The sequence below is a fragment of the Salmo salar genome, chromosome ssa10 (assembly GCF_905237065.1).
Source record: "Salmo salar chromosome ssa10, Ssal_v3.1, whole genome shotgun sequence".
Taxonomy (NCBI): Eukaryota; Metazoa; Chordata; class Actinopteri; order Salmoniformes; family Salmonidae; genus Salmo; species Salmo salar.
The window spans coordinates 2069114-2089113 of record NC_059451.1 but is presented as its reverse complement, the minus strand read 5'-3'; the positions used below and the strand labels follow the sequence as shown (position 1 = coordinate 2089113).

General features: G+C 48.2%; 1 protein-coding gene across 10 annotated transcripts in view; it reads left to right on the top strand.

Moving 5' to 3' along the window:
* Nucleotides 1–20000, top strand: part of herc2 (HECT and RLD domain containing E3 ubiquitin protein ligase 2) — a 283800-nt gene that overhangs the window by 109331 nt on the left and 154469 nt on the right. For all 10 annotated transcript variants that reach the window (XM_045687211.1, XM_045687213.1, XM_045687210.1 and 7 more), the window contains 13 exons: nucleotides 721–913; nucleotides 2691–2873; nucleotides 3326–3510; nucleotides 6009–6156; nucleotides 6443–6639; nucleotides 6986–7216; nucleotides 7549–7687; nucleotides 11628–11774; nucleotides 13147–13289; nucleotides 14915–15179; nucleotides 15588–15736; nucleotides 17461–17559; nucleotides 19856–20000. The exon at nucleotides 19856–20000 is cut by the window's right edge and continues 24 nt beyond it. In XM_045687211.1, the coding sequence (XP_045543167.1) occupies nucleotides 721–913; nucleotides 2691–2873; nucleotides 3326–3510; nucleotides 6009–6156; nucleotides 6443–6639; nucleotides 6986–7216; nucleotides 7549–7687; nucleotides 11628–11774; nucleotides 13147–13289; nucleotides 14915–15179; nucleotides 15588–15736; nucleotides 17461–17559; nucleotides 19856–20000 (2224 nt within the window). The remainder of the gene's footprint in view (nucleotides 1–720; nucleotides 914–2690; nucleotides 2874–3325; nucleotides 3511–6008; nucleotides 6157–6442; nucleotides 6640–6985; nucleotides 7217–7548; nucleotides 7688–11627; nucleotides 11775–13146; nucleotides 13290–14914; nucleotides 15180–15587; nucleotides 15737–17460; nucleotides 17560–19855) is intronic.

The following is a 20000-nucleotide window of genomic DNA, read 5'->3' as shown; positions in this document are numbered from 1 at the left end:
ATGAACCTGTAGCCATATTACTTCAACACTATTTAACATGAGATCGTCTCTAATCATTACAGGAATGTGGTTCTGAATGTAAACGGTAACACCTCCACCATTGGCATTTCTGTATTTTCTGTAAATGTTATAACCTTGTATTGCTACCACTGTATCATCAAAGGTATTATCTAAGTGAGTTTCAGAGACGGTCAGAATATGAATGTCGTCTGTTCAACTTACTCTTTAAAGTTGTAACAAGGTGGCCATAGAAATTGTAACGCCCTGGCCATAGAGAGGGTTTTTTTGTTCTTTATTTTGGTTAGGCCAGGGTGTTACATTGGGTGGGCATTCTATGTTCCTTTTTCTATGTTTTTTGTATTTCTTTGTTTTGGGCCGAGTAGGGTTCCTAATCAGAGGCAGCTGTCTATCGTTGTCTCTGACTTAGGAGCCTGTTTTCCTTTGGGGTTTTGTGGGTAGTTGTTTTCTGTCTTGTGTGTGTTCACCTGGCAGCACTGTTGGCTTTCGTGTTCCCTGTTTAGTTTTTTGGAGTGTCTCATTAAAAATCATTATGACCACTTACCACGCTGCATCTTGGTCCCCTCTTCCAGACGATCGTTACAGAAATAAACGTGGGGGTGTGGGGTACGGGCTGTTTCCCAATGCTGAAAGGGGGGGTTTCTGAGTGAAAAAGTTTGAGAACCCTTGTGCTAAATGACTAAAATGTTATTCTCTCTGTAGGACGGTCCTGCGCCGGGTCTGGGCCGGGTGATAGGGGAGCTGGGCGAGGATGGGTGGATTCGGATCCAGTGGGATACCAGCAGTACCAACTCCTACCGGATGGGCAAGGAGGGCAAATACGACCTGAAACTGTCAGAGCCCCCGCCTGCCTCCCAGCCTGCTACTGAAGACTCTGACACCGAGGATGACACTGGTCAGTATATATACACCCCCTGGTCAGTATATATACACCCCCTGGTCAGTATATATACACCCCCTGGTCAGTATATATACACCCCCTGGTCACTATATACACCCCCTGGTCAGTATATATACACCCCCTGGTCAGTATATATACACCCCCTGGTCAGTATATATACACCCCCTGGTCAGTATATATACACCCCCTGGTCAGTATATATACACCCCCTGGTCAGTACGTACACACCACCTGGTCAGTACATATACACCCCCTGGTCAGTACATATACACCCCCTGGTCAGTATATATACACCCCCTGGTCAGTATATATACACCCCCTGGTCAGTGTATATATACACCCCCTGGTCAGTATATATACACCCCCTGGTCAGTATATATACACCCCCTGGTCAGTACATATACACCCCCTGGTCAGTATATATACACCCCCTGGTCAGTACGTACACACCACCTGGTCAGTACATATACACCCCCTGGTCAGTATATATACACCCCCTGGTCAGTATATATACACCCCCTGGTCAGTACATATACACCCCCCTGGTCAGTACATATACACCCCCTGGTCAGTACATATACACCCCCCTGGTCAGTGTATATATACACCCCCGGTCAGTATACACACACCCCCTGGTCAGTATACATACACCCCCTGGTCAGTATACATACACCCCCTGGTCAGTATACATACACCCCCTGGTCAGTATACATACACCCCCTGGTCAGTATACATACACCCCTGGTCAGTATACATACACCCCCTGGTCAGTATACATATACACCCCCTGGTCAGTGTATATATACACCCCCTGGTCAGTGTATATATACACCCCCTGGTCAGTGTATATATACACCCCCTGGTCAGTATACATACACCCCCTGGTCAGTATACATACACCCCCTGGTCAGTATACATACACCCCCTGGTCAGTATACATACACCCCCTGGTCAGTATACATATACACCCCCTGGTCAGTGTATATATACACCCCCTGGTCAGTGTATATATACACCCCCTGGTCAGTGTATATATACACCCCCTGGTCAGTGTGTGTATATATACACCACCTGGTCAGTGTGTGTATATATACACCACCTGGTCAGTGTGTGTATATATACACCACCTGGTCAGTGTGTGTATATATACACCACCTGGTCAGTGTGTGTATATATACACCACCTGGTCAGTGTGTGTATATATACACCACCTGGTCAGTGTGTGTATATATACACCACCTGGTCAGTGTGTGTATATATACACCCCCTGGTCAGTGTGTGTATATATACACCCCCTGGTCAGTGTGTGTATATATACACCCCCTGGTCAGTGTGTGTATATATACACCCCCTGGTCAGTGTGTGTATATATACACCCCCTGCTCAGTGTGTGTATATACACACCCCCTGGTCAGTATATAAATCGAAGATATATTTGGTTACTATATTGGTTACTACATGATTCCATATGTGTTATTTCATAGTTTTGATCTCTTCATTATTATTTTGCAATGTAGAAAATAGTAAAAATAAAGAAAAACCCTTGAATGAGTAGAGTAGGTGTGTCCAAACTTTTGACTGGTACTGTATACACACAATACACCCCCTGATGCAATCAAATCCAGTTAAATTAGATTTCTTAAGGCCTACATTAACAATGATCAAAGCAAGTGCTTTACAGCGTGTAGTAAGGAAGGTGAAATAACATTTCAAACAGACCTTTTCTCTAATGTACAGGTGTATGTATGTTCGTTCCTGTGTTGTGTATTAGAAGGAGAGGTGCTGGATAAGAGTGCCCACCCTACAGCCATGTTGTTGACCAGTACAGTGAACCTGTTGAAGACCTTGTCTCTGTCTGCTGGAATCTACTCTGAGGTGATGCAGACGGACGCCACACGGACACTCTGTGGTCTTCTCCGCATGCTGGTGGAGAGTGGAGCCAACGACAAGACGGGTAAACTCACTGGATCCTCAAGGAAGAGGCTATGTCAATGTAATCACTCAGGTATCCAGGGAGCGGCGTCGTAGCTGGTGTACTCTCTGTCCTGACCTTTAACCTCTACCCTCAGGTTGTCCATCTCACCGGCTGGTATCCAGGGAGCGGCATCGTAGCTGGTGTACTCTCTGTCCTGACCTTTAACCTCTACCCTCAGGTTGTCCATCTCACCGGCTGGTATCCAGGGAGCGGCATCGTAGCTGGTGTACTCTCTGTCCTGACCTTTAACCTCTACCCTCAGGTTGTCCATCTCACCGGCTGGTATCCAGGGAGCGGCATCGTAGCTGGTGTACTCTCTGTCCTGACCTTTAACCTCTACCCTCAGGTTGTCCATCTCACCGGCTGGTATCCAGGGGAGCGGCATCGTAGCTGGTGTACTCTCTGTCCTGACCTTTAACCTCTACCCTCAGGTTGTCCATCTCACCGGCTGGTATCCAGGGAGCAGCATCGTAGCTGGTGTACTCTGGGTTTCATCCGCAGCATGGCTCTCCAGCCCCAGATGTGTTCCACTCTCAGCACTTCAGCCTGGATCAGCCTGCTGATCCGCATCGTCGAGGGACAACAGTCCTGTAATGCTGTTACACTGCAGAGACAGGTAACACCATCTTGATGTTGGTCAATAAGACTGTTGAGGATGTTCTGTTGGTGGTGGGGAAGCTCTGCCTTTGGGATGTTCTGTTGGTGGTGGGGAAGCGCTGCCTTTGGTACCATTAAAGACTGTTGAGGATGTTCTGCTGGTGGTGGGGAAGCTCTGCCTTTGGTACCAGTAAAGACTGGTGGTGGGGAAGCTCTGCCTTTGGTATCAGTAAAGACTGGTGGTGGGGAAGCTCTGCCTTTGGTACCAGTAAAGTCTGGTGGTGGGGAAGCTCTGCCTTTGGTACCAGTAAAGACTGTTGGTGGGGACGCTCTGCCTTTGGTACCAGTAAAGACTGGTGGTGGGGAAGCTCTGCCTTTGGTACCAGTAAAGACTGGTGGTGGGGAAGCTCTGCCTTTGGTACCAGTAAAGACTGTTGAGGATGTTCTGCTGGTGGTGGGGAAGCTTTGCCTTTGGTACCAGTAAAGACTGGTGGTGGGGAAGCTCTGCCTTTGGTACCAGTAAAGGCTGGTGAGGATGTTCTGTTGGTGGTGGGGAAGTTCTGCCTTTGGTACCAGTAAAGACTGGTGAGGATGTTCTGTTGGTGGTGGGGAAGCTCTGCCTTTGGTACCAGTAAAGACTGGTGGTGGGGAAGCTCTGCCTTCGGTACCAGTAAAGACTGGTGGTGGGGAAGCTCTGCCTTTGGTACCAGTAAAGACTGGTGGTGGGGAAGCTCTGCCTTTGGTACCAGTAAAGACTGGTGGTGGGGAAGCTCTGCCTTTGGTACCAGTAAAGACTGGTGGTGGGGAAGCTCTGCCTTTGGTACCAGTAAAGACTGTTGGTGGGGAAGCTCTGCCTTTGGTACCAGTAAAGACTGGTGGTGGGGAAGCTCTGCCTTTGGTACCAGTAAAGACTGGTGGTGGGGAAGCTCTGCCTTTGGTACCAGTAAAGACTGTTGGTGGGGAAGCTCTGCCTTTGGTACCAGTAAAGACTGGTGGTGGGGAAGCTCTGCCTTTGGTACCAGTAAAGACTGTTGGTGGGGAAGCTCTGCCTTTGGTACCAGTAAAGACTGTTGGTGGGGAAGCTCTGCCTTTGGTACCAGTAAACAGATGTGACAGTTGAGGACAGTACAGGCCCACCGTCACGCTCCAGAGAGACAGTACAGGGTCACCGTCACGCTCCAGAGAGACAGTACAGGGTCACCGTCACGCTCCAGAGAGACAGTACAGGGTCACCGTCACGCTCCAGAGAGACAGTACAGCCCACCGTCACGCTCCAGAGAGACAGTACAGCCCACCGTCACGCTCCAGAGAGACAGTACAGCCCACCGTCACGCTCCAGAGAGACAGTACAGGCCCACCGTCACGCTCCAGAGAGACAGTACAGCCCACCGTCACGCTCCAGAGAGACAGTACAGCCCACCGTCACGCTCCAGAGAGACAGTACAGCCCACCGTCACGCTCCAGAGAGACAGTACAGCCCACCGTCACGCTCCAGAGAGACAGTACAGCCCACCGTCACGCTCCAGAGAGACAGTACAGCCCACCGTCACGCTCCAGAGAGACAGTACAGCCCACCGTCACGCTCCAGAGAGACAGTACAGCCCACCGTCACGCTCCAGAGAGACAGTACAGCCCACCGTCACGCTCCAGAGAGACAGTACAGCCCACCGTCACGCTCCAGAGAGACAGTACAGCCCACCGTCACGCTCCAGAGAGACAGTACAGCCCACCGTCACGCTCCAGAGAGACAGTACAGCCCACCGTCACGCTCCAGAGAGACAGTACAGCCCACCGTCACGCTCCAGAGAGACAGTACAGCCCACCGTCACGCTCCAGAGAGACAGTACAGCCCACCGTCACGCTCCAGAGAGACAGTACAGCCCACCGTCACGCTCCAGAGAGACAGTACAGCCCACCGTCACGCTCCAGAGAGACAGTACAGCCCACCGTCACGCTCCAGAGAGACAGTACAGCCCACCGTCACGCTCCAGAGAGACAGTACAGCCCACCGTCACGCTCCAGAGAGACAGTACAGCCCACCGTCACGCTCCAGAGAGACTGAATAGAGAGGGTGTGTGGAGATAGCCAAGAGGCATGTCCCTTACACGATCTCCTCCTCCCTGTCCCCAGATGTCTAACTGATTCTGGCTCTGCGTCCTGGCTCTGCGTCCTGGCTCTGCGTCCTGGCTCTGCGTCCTGGCTCTGCGTCCTGGCTCTGCGTCTGCTGTATAGAGATGGCTAAATGAGATAGTCCCCTTATTCTGTGTGTAACGAGTGTCTCATCCCTGTCTCCAGATCCTGGCTCTGCGTCCTGGCTCTGCGTCTGCTGTATAGAGATGGCTAAATGAGATAGTCCCCTTATTCTGTGTGTAACGAGTGTCTCATCCCTGTCTCCAGATCCTGGCTCTGCGTCCTGGCTCTGCGTCTGCTGTATAGAGATGGCTAAATGAGATAGTCCCCTTATCCCCTGTATCCATATTATTCTGTGTGTAACGAGTGTCTCATCCCTGTCTCCAGATCCTGGCTCTGCGTCTGCTGCAGTCCGTGCTGCCCTCCTGGGACAAGATGGAGAGATCTCAGGACATGAAGTTCCTGGTGGAAAAACTCTTTGGTTTCCTGGGGTGTCTACTTCGCTCCTGCTCTTCTGACCTGCCCTTACTCAGAGGTATGTACCCGTGACCCGTGACCCCTCATCCTGATCCTAAACTCTTTGGTTTGCTGGGGTGTCGACTTCGTTCCTCTGACCTACCCCTACTCAGAGGCATGTTAGGGTTCAATACAACTTCATGAACGCCGTCAGAAAAAAATTAAGAAAGGCATGAAAGACCGAATATAACATCCTTCATGTACAATACCAAGACCAGGACCGTAAACATGCAGAACGTTCCCTCAGAGTAACTTCATCTGCTCTCCGTTGTCTGTCGTAACATGTCTTCCTGTCCCTGTCACAGAGGGCTCTCTGAGACGCAGGAAGTCCCGCCCCCAGGCCTCTCTGACAGCCAGTCACAGCAGTACACTGGCTGAGGAGATCGTTGCTGTGCTGCGTACGCTGCACTCCCTGGGCCAATGGAACGCTCTGCTCAACGACTACATCAACTGTCAACTCAGCTGTATTGGAGATGTGATGGCCGGACGACACTCTGAGACGGTACTCACGTTTTACTGCACTACGGGCCCGTTTCCCAGACACACATTAATAAGTCCTGGACTAAAAAGCTTTTTCAATGGAGAATCTGCTGCTGAGAATGCTTTTTTATATTTATGTTGTGATGTTGACTTCATGTAGGAGTAGTAGCGCTTAGTCTATGTTCAAGAGAGATTTCCCCCCCCCCTCAGGATCAACTTCTGTCTCCCAATCTGACTATTGTAGAACTCTTCACGACCCTTATGGCAGCGTTTTAACGTCCATCGTCATTGTTTTTTACGAAAACATCTGCGTCGTAGAAATGATCACCGTACAATAATGTTCTCTCTGTCTCTCTCTCTGTCCCTAGACGCTCCTGGAGGAGTACTTCCCTGACTCGGAGGGCCCCAGGGTGGGTAGTCTGATGGCCGTGCTGGCTGTGATCGGGGGCATCGACGAGAGGCTGAGGCTGGGCGGACAGGTCATCCATGAGGAGTATGGAGAAGGAACGGTCACGCGCGTCACACCTAAAGGACGAATCACAGTGCAGTTTCATGAGATGAGGACATGTCGGGTCTGCCTGCTCAGCCAACTGAAACCAGTGGGTGTTTAGTTGTGTAACACACACACACACACACACACACACACACACACACACACACACACACACACACACAGTCTTGTACAGCTAACCTTGTGGGGACACACAATTCAGTCCCATTCAAAATCCTATTTTCCCTAACCCTTAACGTAATTCTAACCTTAAACCTAAACCCGCCTAGAAATAGCATTTGAATTCGTAGAGACTAACAAAAAGTCCCCAGTTAGTCTATTCTATGAAGGGAATTCTGGTCCCCACAAGAATAGTTAAACACGTCCACACACACCATTATCTCCAGGTCTTGTTCTAATAACCCTGTGTCTGTCCTCTAGCTACCAGTGGTATCGTTCAGTGTTCAGAACCTTCCCTTCTCTGACTCCATGTTGGTTGTCTGGGCTCAACTGGTCAACCTGGCCGGCAGCAAGCTGGAGAAACAACGACTGAAGAAGTCTCTCAGCCGCGGGCTCACAGGTAGAACACCCACAGAATCACTGTCTGAGTAACTTAACTGTACTAGTTAACTCTCTGAATCACTGTCTGAGTCACTAACTGTAGTAGTTAACTCTCTGAATCACTGTCTGAGTCATGCAAACTACTACGTAACTCTCTGAATCACTGAGTCACTAACTGTAGTAGTTAACTCTCTGAATCACTGAGTCACTAACTGTACTAGTTAACTCCCTGAATCACTGAGTCACTAACTGTACTAGTTAACTCTCTGAATCACTGTCTGAGTCACTAACTGTACTAGTTAACTCTCTGAATCACTGTCTGAGTCATGCAAACTACTACGTAACTCTCTGAATCACTGAGTCACTAACTGTACTAGTTAACTCTCTGAATCACTGAGTCACTAACTGTACTAGTTAACTCTCTGAATCACTGAGTCACTAACTGTACTAGTTAACTCTCTGAATCACTGAGTCACTAACTGTACTAGTTAACTCTCTGAATCACTGTCTGAGTCATGCAAACTACTACGTAACTCTCTGAATCACTGAGTCACTAACTGTACTAGTTCACTCTCTGAATCACTGTCTGAGTCACTAACTGTACTAGTTCACTCACTGAATCACTGAGTCACTAACTGTACTAGTTAACTCTCTGAATCACTGAGTCACTAACTGTACTAGTTAACTCTCTGAATCACTGAGTCACTAACTGTACTAGTTAACTCTCTGAATCACTTAGTCACTAACTGTACTAGTTAACTCCCTGAATCACTGAGTCACTAACTGTACTAGTTAACTCCCTGAATCACTGAGTCACTAACTGTACTAGTTAACTCTCTGAATCACTGTCTGAGTCACTAACTGTACTAGTTAACTCTCTGAATCACTGTCTGAGTCACTAACTGTACTAGTTAACTCCCTGAATCACTGTCTGAGTCATGCAAACTGTACTAGTTAACTCTCTGAATCACTGTCTGAGTCATGCAAACTGTACTAGTTAACTCTCTGAATCACTGTCTGAGTCATGCAAACTGTACTAGTTAACTCTCTGAATCACTGAGTCACTAACTGTACTAGTTAACTCTCTGAATCACTGAGTCACTAACTGTACTAGTTAACTCCCTGAATCACTGTCTGAGTCACTAACTGTACTAGTTAACTCTCTGAATCACTGTCTGAGTCACTAACTGTAGTAGTTAACTCTCTGAATCACTGAGTCGTGCAAACTGAACTAGTTAACTCTCTGAATCACTGTCTGAGTCACTAACTGTAGTAGTTAACTCTCTGATTCACTGAGTCGTGCATGGTGGAGTCTGAAGCTCATGTACTGCCCTCACTGAAAATAATGACATTTTTCAAATAACATAAACGGAACCTGAAACCAAAGTGATTCATACTGTTCAGGAACAGAACCGTTATTTTAAAAACGCGTTATTTTACATTTCCGGTATTTTTTGGGGTCCCACATGCAGCGAAGCCCCTAAGTCCTCACTCTGTCACTGAGAAACTTATTCCAGTATCTGCCTGCCAGCTGGAAATCTGTGCCGTTACTGTACTGACGTTACCGTAGGTTACTGTACTGACGTTACCGTAGGTTACTGTACTGACGTTACCGTAGGCTACTGTACTGACGTTACCGTAGGCTACTGTACTGACGTTACCGTAGGCTACTGTACTGACGTTACCGTAGGTTACTGTACTGACGTTACCGTAGGCTACTGTACTGACGTTACCGTAGGCTACTGTACTGACGTTACCGTAGGTTACTGTACTGACGTTACCATAGGCTACTGTACAGACGTTACCATAGGCTACTGTACTGACGTTACCATAGGTTACTCTACTGACGTTACCATAGGCTACTGTACTGTACTGACGGTACCGTAGGCTACTGTACTGACGTTACCGTAGGCTACTGTACTGACGTTACCATAGGTTACTGTACTGTACTGACGGTACCGTAGGCTACTGTACTGACGTTACCGTAGGCTACTGTACTGACGTTACCGTAGGCTACTGTACTGACGTTACCGTAGGCTACTGTACTGACGTTACCGTAGGCTACTGTACTGACGTTACCGTAGGCTACTCTACTGACGTTACCGTAGGTTACTGTACTGACGGTACCGTAGGCTACTGTACTGTACTGACGGTACCGTAGGCTACTGTACTGACGTTACCGTAGGCTACTGTACTGACGTTACCGTAGGTTACTGTACTGTACTGACGGTACCGTACGCTACTGTACTGACGTTACCGTAGGTTACTGTACTGACGTTACCGTAGGCTACTGTACTGACGTTACCGTAGGCTACTGTACTGACGTTACCGTAGGCTACTGTACTGACGTTACTGTACTGACGTTACCGCAGGCTACTGTACTGACGTTACCGCAGGCTACTGTACTGACGTTACCGCAGGCTACTGTACTGACGTTACCGCAGGCTACTGTACTGACGTTACCGTAGGCTACTGTACTGTACTGACGGTACCGTAGGCTACTGTACTGTACTGACGGTACCGTAGGCTACTGTACTGACGTTACCATAGGTTACTGTACTGACGTTACTGTACTGACGTTACCATAGGTTACTGTACTGACGTTACTGTACTGACATGACGTTACCGTAGGTTACTGTATTGACGTTACCGTAGGCGACTGTACCGACGTCGCCGTAGGCTGCTGTACTGACCTGACGTTACCGTAGGCTGCTGCACTGACCTGACGTTACCGTAGGCTGCTGTACTGACGTTACCATAGGTTACTGCATTGACCTGACGTTACCGTAGGTTACTGCATTGACCTGACGTTACCATAGGTTACTGCATTGACCTGACGTTACCATAGGCTGCTGTACTGACACTTACTGTACTGACGTTACCATAGGTTACTGTACTGACGTTACCATAGGTTACTGTACTGACGTTACCATAGGGTACTGTACTGACGTTACCATAGGTTACTGTACTGAAATAATTTTGGTTCCATCCGCTGCTACAAACCCACAGTGAAACTAGGCCAGACACCTACAGCTGTTCTCTTCAGTTCAGTGTGTTTACTTCAGTTCAGCTGCTCTCTTCAGTTCAGTGTGTTTACTTCAGTTCAGCTGCTCTCTTCAGTTCAGTGTGTTTACTTCAGTTCAGTGTGTTTACTTCAGTTCAGTGTGTTTACTTCAGTTCAGCTGCTCTCTTCAGTTCAGTGTGTTTACTTCAGTTCAGTGTGTTTACTTCAGTTCAGTGTGTTTACTTCAGTTCAGCTGCTCTCTTCAGTTCAGTGTGTTTACTTCAGTTCAGCTGCTCTCTTCAGTTCAGTGTGTTTACTTCAGTTCAGCTGCTCTCTTCAGTTCAGTGTGTTTACTTCAGTTCAGCTGCTCTCTTCAGTTCAGCTGCTCTCTTCAGTTCAGTGTGTTTACTTCAGTTCAGCTGCTCTCTTCAGTTCAGTGTGTTTACTTCAGTTCAGCTGCTCTCTTCAGTTCAGCTGCTCTCTTCAGTTCAGTGTGTTTACTTCAGTTCAGCTGCTCTCTTCAGTTCAGTGTGTTTACTTCAGTTCAGCTGCTCTCTTCAGTTCAGTGTGTTTACTTCAGTTCAGCTGCTCTCTTCAGTTCAGTGTGTTTACTTCAGTTCAGTGTGTTTACTTCAGTTCAGCTGCTCTCTTCAGTTCAGTGTGTTTACTTCAGTTCAGCTGCTCTCTTCAGTTCAGTGTGTTTACTATAATGTTCTGACTGAGACAATGAACTTTACATGCTGTTGTCTTCCTGGCTGTGTTCTGCTCAGTGCTATAGTTCATGATATGGTGGGTTCTTGTTGAATGGTTCTTTATGCCTCACTAACCTGTGCTAACCTCCTGGTAGTCACGCCTACTGACTGTATTTCACACAGTAGAAGTGTGTGTGTGTGTGTGTGTGTGTGTGTGTGTGTAGACAGTCCAGGGTGTAACTTTTTGTGTTGTTGGGATCTAGCTGACCAGGTCGACGTTGCCCTCTTGCGGTGCCAGCAGCTGAGACTGTACATCCTGAAGGCAGCCAGGGCCCTCCTCTCACACCAGGACAAACTACGACAGATCCTCTCACAGGCTGCCGTGCTGGACCTCCCACCCAACCCTGGTGGTAAGCACTGATTCTGGGTCAGATCTAGTACTAGACCTCCCACCCAACCCTGGTGGTAAGCACTGATTCTGGGTCAGATCTAGTACTGGACCTCCCACCCAACCCTGGTGGTAAGCACTGATTCTGGGTCAGATCTAGTACTGGACCTCCTACCCAACCCTGGTGGTAAGCACTGATTCTGGGTCAGATCTAGTACTGGACCTCCCACCCAACCCTGGTGGTAAGCACTGATTCTGGGTCAGATCTAGACCTCCCACCCAACCCTGGTGATTAGCACTGATTCTGTGTCAGAACTAGACCTCCCACCCAACCCTGGTGGTAAGCACTGATTCTGGGTCAGATACTACGACCTCCCACCCAACCCTGGTGGTAAGCACTGATTCTGGGTCAGATCTAGTACTGGACCTCCCACCCAACCCTGGTGGTAAGCACTGATTCTGGGTCAGATCTAGTACTGGACCTCCCACCCAACCCTGGTGGTAAGCACTGATTCTGGGTCAGATCTAGGACTAGACCTCCCACCCAACCCTGGTGGTAAGCACTGATTCTGGGTCAGAACTAGACCTCCCACCCAACCCTGGTGGTAAGCACTGATTCTGGGTCAGAACTAGACCTCCCACCCAACCCTGGTGATTAGCACTGATTCTGGGTCAGATCTAATACTAGACCTCCTACCCAACCCTGGGTGGTAAGCACTGATTCTGGGTCAGAACTAGACCTCCTACCCAACCCTGGTGATAAGCACTGATTCTGGGTCAGATCTAGTACTAGACCTCCTACCCAACCCTGGGTGGTAAGCACTGATTCTGGGTCAGATCTAGTACTGGACCTCCCACCCAACCCTGGTGGTAAGCACTGATTCTGGGTCAGATCTAGTACTAGACCTCCCACCCAACCCTGGTGGTAAGCACTGATTCTGGGTCAGATCTAGTACTGGACCTCCCACCCAACCCTGGTGGTAAGCACTGATTCTGGGTCAGATCTAGTACTAGACCTCCTACCCAACCCTGGTGGTAAGCACTGATTCTGGGTCAGATCTAGTACTAGACCTCCTACCCAACCCTGATGGTAAGCACTGATTCTGGGTCAGATCTAGTACTAGTCCCCCCCCTTATCCTCCTCTCTGTCCTTACAGAGGAGCCTGTGCCTGTCTCTCCAGACGTGGGTGACCTGACTGTCTCCTGTCCCTCCCTTATCCTCCTCTCTCCTTACAGAGGAGCCTGTGCCTGTCTCTCCAGACGTGGGTGACCTGACTGTCTCCTGTCCCTCCCTTATCCTCCTCTCTCCTTACAGAGGAGCCTGTGCCTGTCTCTCCAGACGTGGGTGACCTGACTGTCTCCTGTCCCTCCCTTGTCTTCCTCTCTCCTTACAGAGGAGCCTGTGCCTGTCTCTCCAGACGTGGGTGACCTGTCTCCTGAGGGTCCCCTACCCCCCCTTATCCTTCTCCAGCAGCTCCTTTCTGCAGCCACACAGCCCTCGCCGATCAAGGCCATCTTCAACAGGCAGGAACTGGAGGTAAGCTCACACACACACACACGCTCACACACACCTGCGTTTCCTTTAGCCAGTAATTGCCAGTTTTTGGCAAAATACAATAAATTAAAATAAAATTGTTACTGGCCAAATTGTCAGGGACAAAAAAAATCCCAGTGCAAATAATCATTTTTATTTGTTGATGGAAATACCAGTCAACTTCGAAGGCAAATATACACAAATATACACAACAAAAATATAAACGCAACATGTAAAGTGTTGGTCCCATGTTTCATGAGCTGATATAAAAGATCCCAGAAAATGTTCCATATGTACAAAAAGCTGATTTCTCTTAAATTTTGAGCACATTGATGCTCAAAAGTAGAACGGGGGCTAATGACTTGGTACCGGGGGCTAATGACTTGGTACCGGGGACTAATGACTTGGTACCGGGGGACTAATGACTTGGTACCGGGGGACTAATGACTTGGTACCGGGGGACTAATGACTTGGTACCGGGGGACTAATGACTTGGTACCGGGGGACTAATGACTTGGTACCGGGGGACTAATGTCTTGGTACCGGGGGACTAATGACTTGGTACCGGGGGACTAATGACTTGGTACCGGGGGACTAATGACTTGGTACCGGGGGACTAATGACTTGGTACCGGGGGACTAATGACTTGGTACCGGGGGACTAATGACTTGGTACCGGGGGCTAATGAATGTCATCTAAATTTTGTATTTTTTATTTCACCTTTATTTAACCAGGTAGGCAAGTTGAGAACAAGTCCTTTATTTAACCAGGTAGGCTAGTTGAGAAAAAGTTCTCATTTACAACTGCGACCTGGCCAAGATAAAGCAAAGCAGTTCGACACATACAACAACACAGAGTTACACATGGAGTAAATAAACAAACATACAGTCAATAATACAGTAGAAAAATAAGTCTATATACAATGTGAGCAAATGAGGTGAGATAAGGCAGGTAAAGGCAATAAATAGGCCATGCTGGTGAAGTAAATACAATATAGCAAGTAAAACACTGGAATGGCACTATAGGGATTTGGGAAAACGCTGTCATGGCTCAAGTCGGCAAATATTTAGTAAGAAACAACTTTGTCATCATCATCATCATGTTATCAAATGTATTAGACAGATGGCAATGTTGTCATTAGCCAGCAAAGTTCGTCAAAAATAGCTATCAATGCTAACATTAGCTAGCTAAAATCTGGTGGTCTCCCCTCCACCTCAGCTAGCTAGCTAATGTTATACTGCCTCTAAAGTCAATCTGGCGGTCTCCCCTCCATCCTAGCTAGCTAGCTAATGTTATACTGCCTCTAAAGTCAATCTGGCGGTCTCCCCTCCATCCTAGCTAGCTAGCTAATGTTATACTGCCTCTAAAGTCAATCTGGCGGTCTCCCCTCCATCCTAGCTAGCTAGCTAACGTTATACTGCCTCTAAAGTCAATCTGGCGGTCTCCCCTCCATCCTAGCTAACTAGCTAACGTTATACTGCTTCTAAAGTCAATCTGGCGACATCAAAATGATGACAAAAGGTTTTCTGACTAATTATTACCCTCCTTTAGAAATAGCATCGTCTTTTGAAGCCAAAGTAATAAACTTTAGACCAAATCTTCACCTGATGTTGTTTCTACCCCTCTAGACTGCAGCCCTGGCAGTGTGTCAGTACCTGGCGGTAGAGTCCACCCACCCTTCCTCACCTCTGTTTGAGAGCAGTAGCTCCAGCGAGGCCACTACCCCCGTCACCGTGCAGCACGTCAAACCCCCTAAACAGAAGAAGCAGAAGGCCTCTCCTGTCCCGCCGCTGCCCATCGTACTACAGCTAATGGAAATGGGGTTCCACAGGAACAACATAGAGTTTTCCCTCAAGTCTCTGTCTGGGACCGGCAGCGCTTCTGGTGTACCAGGTACTGTTTAACATATTTAGTGTGTGTATACAGTGAGCTCCAACAGTATTGTGATGGTGTGTGTATACAGTGAGCTCCAACAGTATTGTGATGGTGTGTGTGTATACAGTGAGCTCCAACAGTATTGTGATGGTGTGTGTGTATACAGTGAGCTCCAACAGTATTGTGATGGTGTGTGTGTATACAGTGAGCTCCAACAGTATTGTGATGGTGTGTGTGTATACAGTGAGCTCCAACAGTATTGTGATGGTGTGTGTATACAGTGAGCTCCAACAGTATTGTCCATGTCAAGGGGGTTGTTTTATACAGTCAATGTGTTTCTGTTACCGTGGTAATATGGTGTGTGTGTGTGTGTGTGTGTGTGTGTGTCTGTGTTAATATGGTGTGTGTGTGTGTGTGGTCCTGTAGGTGTGGAGTCTCTAGTGGCCTGGTTACTGGACCATCCTGATGTCCAGGTGACAGATCTGTCTGACGCCGACACGGCGTCTGATGACTACTCTGAGGAGGAGCTAGAGGAGGAGCAGGAGGAGCAGGAGGAGCAGGCCCCATTCCCTGTGGTATGTTCACCTGTCACCTGGCTACAGACCCAGCTAATACACCTCTACCTGGCTAGCTTACCCCGACGACCTACCTGGGCACAGAGCAGTCCCTGCTGCCATTACTGCTGAACTAATGAGACTGGGAATCACTCATGGTTCCCTGCTGCCATTACTGCTGAACCAATGAGACTGGGAATCACTCATGGTTCCCTGCTGCCATTACTGCTGAACCAATGAGACTGGGAATCACCCATGGTTCTCTGCTGCCATTACTGCTGAACCAATGAGACTGGGAATCACCATGGTTCTCTGCTGCCATTACTGCTGAACCAATGAGACTGGGAATCACCCATGGTTCCCTGCTGCCATTACTGCTGAACTAATGAGACTGGGAATCACTCATGGTTCCCTGCTGCCATTACTGCTGAACCAATGAGACTGGGAATCACCCATGGTTCTCTGCTGCCATTACTGCTGAACCAATGAGACTGGGAATCACCCATGGTTCTCTGCTGCCATTACTGCTGAACCAATGAGACTGGGAATCACTCATGGTTCCCTGCTGCCATTACTGCTGAACCAATGAGACTGGGAATCACTCATGGTTCCCTGCTGCCATTACTGCTGAACCAATGAGACTGGGAATCACCCATGGTTCTCTGCTGCCATTACTGCTGAACCAATGAGACTGGGAATCACCCATGGTTCTCTGCTGCCATTACTGCTGAACTAATGAGACTGGGAATCACTCATGGTTCCCTGCTGCCATTACTGCTGAACCAATGAGACTGGGAATCACCCATGGTTCTCTGCTGCCATTACTGCTGAACCAATGAGACTGGGAATCACCCATGGTTCTCTGCTGCCATTACTGCTGAACCAATGAGACTGGGAATCACTCATGGTTCCCTGCTGCCATTACTGCTGAACCAATGAGACTGGGAATCACTCATGGTTCTCTGCTGCCATTACTGCTGAACTAATGAGACTGGGAATCAGTCATGGTTCCCTGCTGCCATTACTGCTGAACCAATGAGACTGGGAATCACCCATAGATCTCTGCTGCCATTACTGCTGAACCAATGAGACTGGGAATCACCCATGGTTCCCTGCTGCCATTACTGCTGAACCAATGAGACTGGGAATCACTCATGGTTCTCTGCTGCCATTACTGCTGAACCAATGAGACTGGGAGTCACTCATGGTTCTCTGCTGCCATTACTGCTGAACCAATGAGACTGGGAATCACCCATGGTTCTCTGCTGCCATTACTGCTGAACCAATGAGACTGGGAATCACCCATGGTTCCCTGCTGCCATTACTGCTGAACTAATGAGACTGGGAATCAGTCATGGTTCCCTGCTGCCATTACTGCTGAACCAATGAGACTGGGAATCACTCATGGTTCCCTGCTGCCATTACTGCTGAACCAATGAGACTGGGAATCACCCATGGTTCCCTGCTGCCATTACTGCTGAACCAATGAGACTGGGAATCACCCATTGTTCCCTGCTGCCATTACTGCTGAACCAATGAGACTGGGAATCACCCATAGATCTCTGCTGCCATTACTGCTGAACCAATGAGACTGGGAATCACCCATGGTTCCCTGCTGCCATTACTGCTGAACCAATGAGACTGGGAATCACCTGTAGATCTTTTATCATGTGTAGCTGGTATTGTTGGAACTCAACCTGGAACTTTCCTGTGTTAGATTAATTCATCTCTCTGTGTGTCCTCAGCCTCCTGGTGCAGTGGTGACGGAGACTCAGACCTTTAAGAACCGATCAGATTTCCAGAGCAACGATGACTATGCTGTTTACATCAGAGAGAACATTCAGGTAAGACTGCTGTTTACATCAGAGAGAACATTCAGGTAAGACAGCTGTTTACATCAGAGAGAACATTCAGGTAAGACTGCTGTTTACATCAGAGAGAACATTCAGGTAAGACTGCTGTTTACATCAGAGAGAACATTCAGGTAAGACAGCTGTTTACATCAGAGAGAACATTCAGGTAAGACAGCTGTTTACATCAGAGAGAACATTCAGGTAAGACAGCTGTTTACATCAGAGAGAACATTCAGGTAAGACTGCTGTTTACATCAGAGAGAACATTCAGGTAAGACTGCTGTTTACATCAGAGAGAACATTCAGGTAAGACTGCTGTTTACATCAGAGAGAACATTCAGGTAAGACGGCTGTTTACATCAGAGAGAACATTCAGGTAAGACGGCTGTTTACATCAGAGAGAACATTCAGGTAAGACAGCTGTTTACATCAGAGAGAACATTCAGGTAAGACAGCTGTTTACATCAGAGAGAACATTCAGGTAAGACAGCTGTTTACATCAGAGAGAACATTCAGGTAAGACAGCTGTTTACATCAGAGAGAACATTCAGGTAAGACGGCTGTTTACATCAGAGAGAACATTCAGGTAAGACGGCTGTTTACATCAGAGAGAACATTCAGGTAAGACGGCTGTTTACATCAGAAAGAACATTCAGGTAAGACGGCCACCCGGCCAAACTGAGCAATTGGGGGAGAAGGGCCTTGGTCAGGGAGGTGACCAAGAACCCAATGGTGACTCTGACAGAGCTCTAGAGTTCCTCTTTGGAGATGGGAGAACCTTCCAGAAGGACAACCATCTCTGCAGCTTTCCACCAATCGGGCCTTTATGGTAGAGTGGCCAGACAGAAGCCACTCCTCAGTAAAAGGCACATGACAGCCTGCTTGGTGTTTGTCAAAATCCACCTAAAACTCTCAGACCATGAGAAAAAATATTCTCTGGTCTGATGAAACCAAGATTGAACTCTTTGGCCTGAATGCCAAGCGTCACGTCTGGAGGAAACCTGGCACCATCCCTACGGTGAAGCATGGTGGTGGCAGCATCATGCTGTGGGGATGTTTTTCAGCTGCAGGGACTGGGAGACTAGTCAGGATCGAAGCAAAGATGAACAGAGCAAAGTATAGAGAGATCCTTGATGAAAACCTGCTCCAGAGCACTCAGGACCTCAGACTGGGGCGAAGGTTCACCTTCCAACAGGACAACGACCCTAAGCACACAGCCAAGACAATGCAGGAGTGGCTTTGTAACAAGTCTCTGAATGTCCTTGAGTGGTCCAGCCAGATCCCGGACTTGAACTCGATCTAACATCTCTGGAGAGACCTGAAAATAGCTGTGCAGCGACGCTCCCCATCCAACCTGACAGAGCTAGAGAGGATATGCAGAGAATAACGGGAGAAAGTCCCCAAATACAAGTGTACCAAGCTTGTAGCGTCATACCCAAGAAGACTCGAGGCTGTAATCGCTGCCAAAGGTGCTTCAACAAAGTACTGAGTAAAGGGTCTAATTACTTGTGCAAACGTGATATTTCAGTTTTTTAAAATAAATTACCCAATATTTCTAAATGTTTTTGCTTTATAGATTGATGAAAAACAATTCAATCAGTTCTGTAATAAGGCTGTAACGTACCAAAATGTGGAAAAATTCAAAGGGTCGGAATGCTTTCCGAATGCCCTGTACATGTGTGCTGGTGTTACGGTTGTCCTGTCAGCATCACCTGCCTGTCATGCACTAAAGTCCTAGGTCCAGTAGGTTCACCACTAAAGGACTGGGTCCAGTAGGTTCACCACTGAAGGACTGGGTCCAGTAGGTTCACCACTGAAGGACTGGGTCCAGTAGGTTCACCACTGAAGGACTGGGCCCAGTAGGTTCGCCACTGAAGGACTGGGCCCAGTAGGTTCGCCACTGGAGGACTGGGCCCAGTAGGTTCGCCACTGGAGGACTGGGCCCAGTAGGTTCACCACTGGAGGACTGGGTCCAGTAGGTTCACCACTGGAGGACTGGGTCCAGTAGGTTCACCACTGAAGGACTGGGTCCAATGTAATAACAGCTGGGTCTGGTCTATTTAACTGGCTGTGTCTCATAGACACCAATGTAATAACAGCTGGGTCTGGTCTACTGAACTGGCTGTTTCTCATAGACACCAATGTAATAGTATGAGGAAGTGTATTTAACTTGTGACCTTTAATCCCTGATCTCTGTGTGTAGGTTGGGCATGACGTTGAAGTGCTGTAGAACGTATCAGGAAGTGTATTTAACCTCTGACCCTTCACCTCTGATCTCTGTGTGTAGGTGGGCATGATGGTGAAGTGCTGTAGAACGTATGAGGAAGTGTACGAGGGAGATGTTGGGAAGGTAATTAAACTGGACAGAGATGGACTCCATGACCTGAATGTCCAGTGTGACTGGCAGCAGAAAGGAGGGACCTACTGGGTCC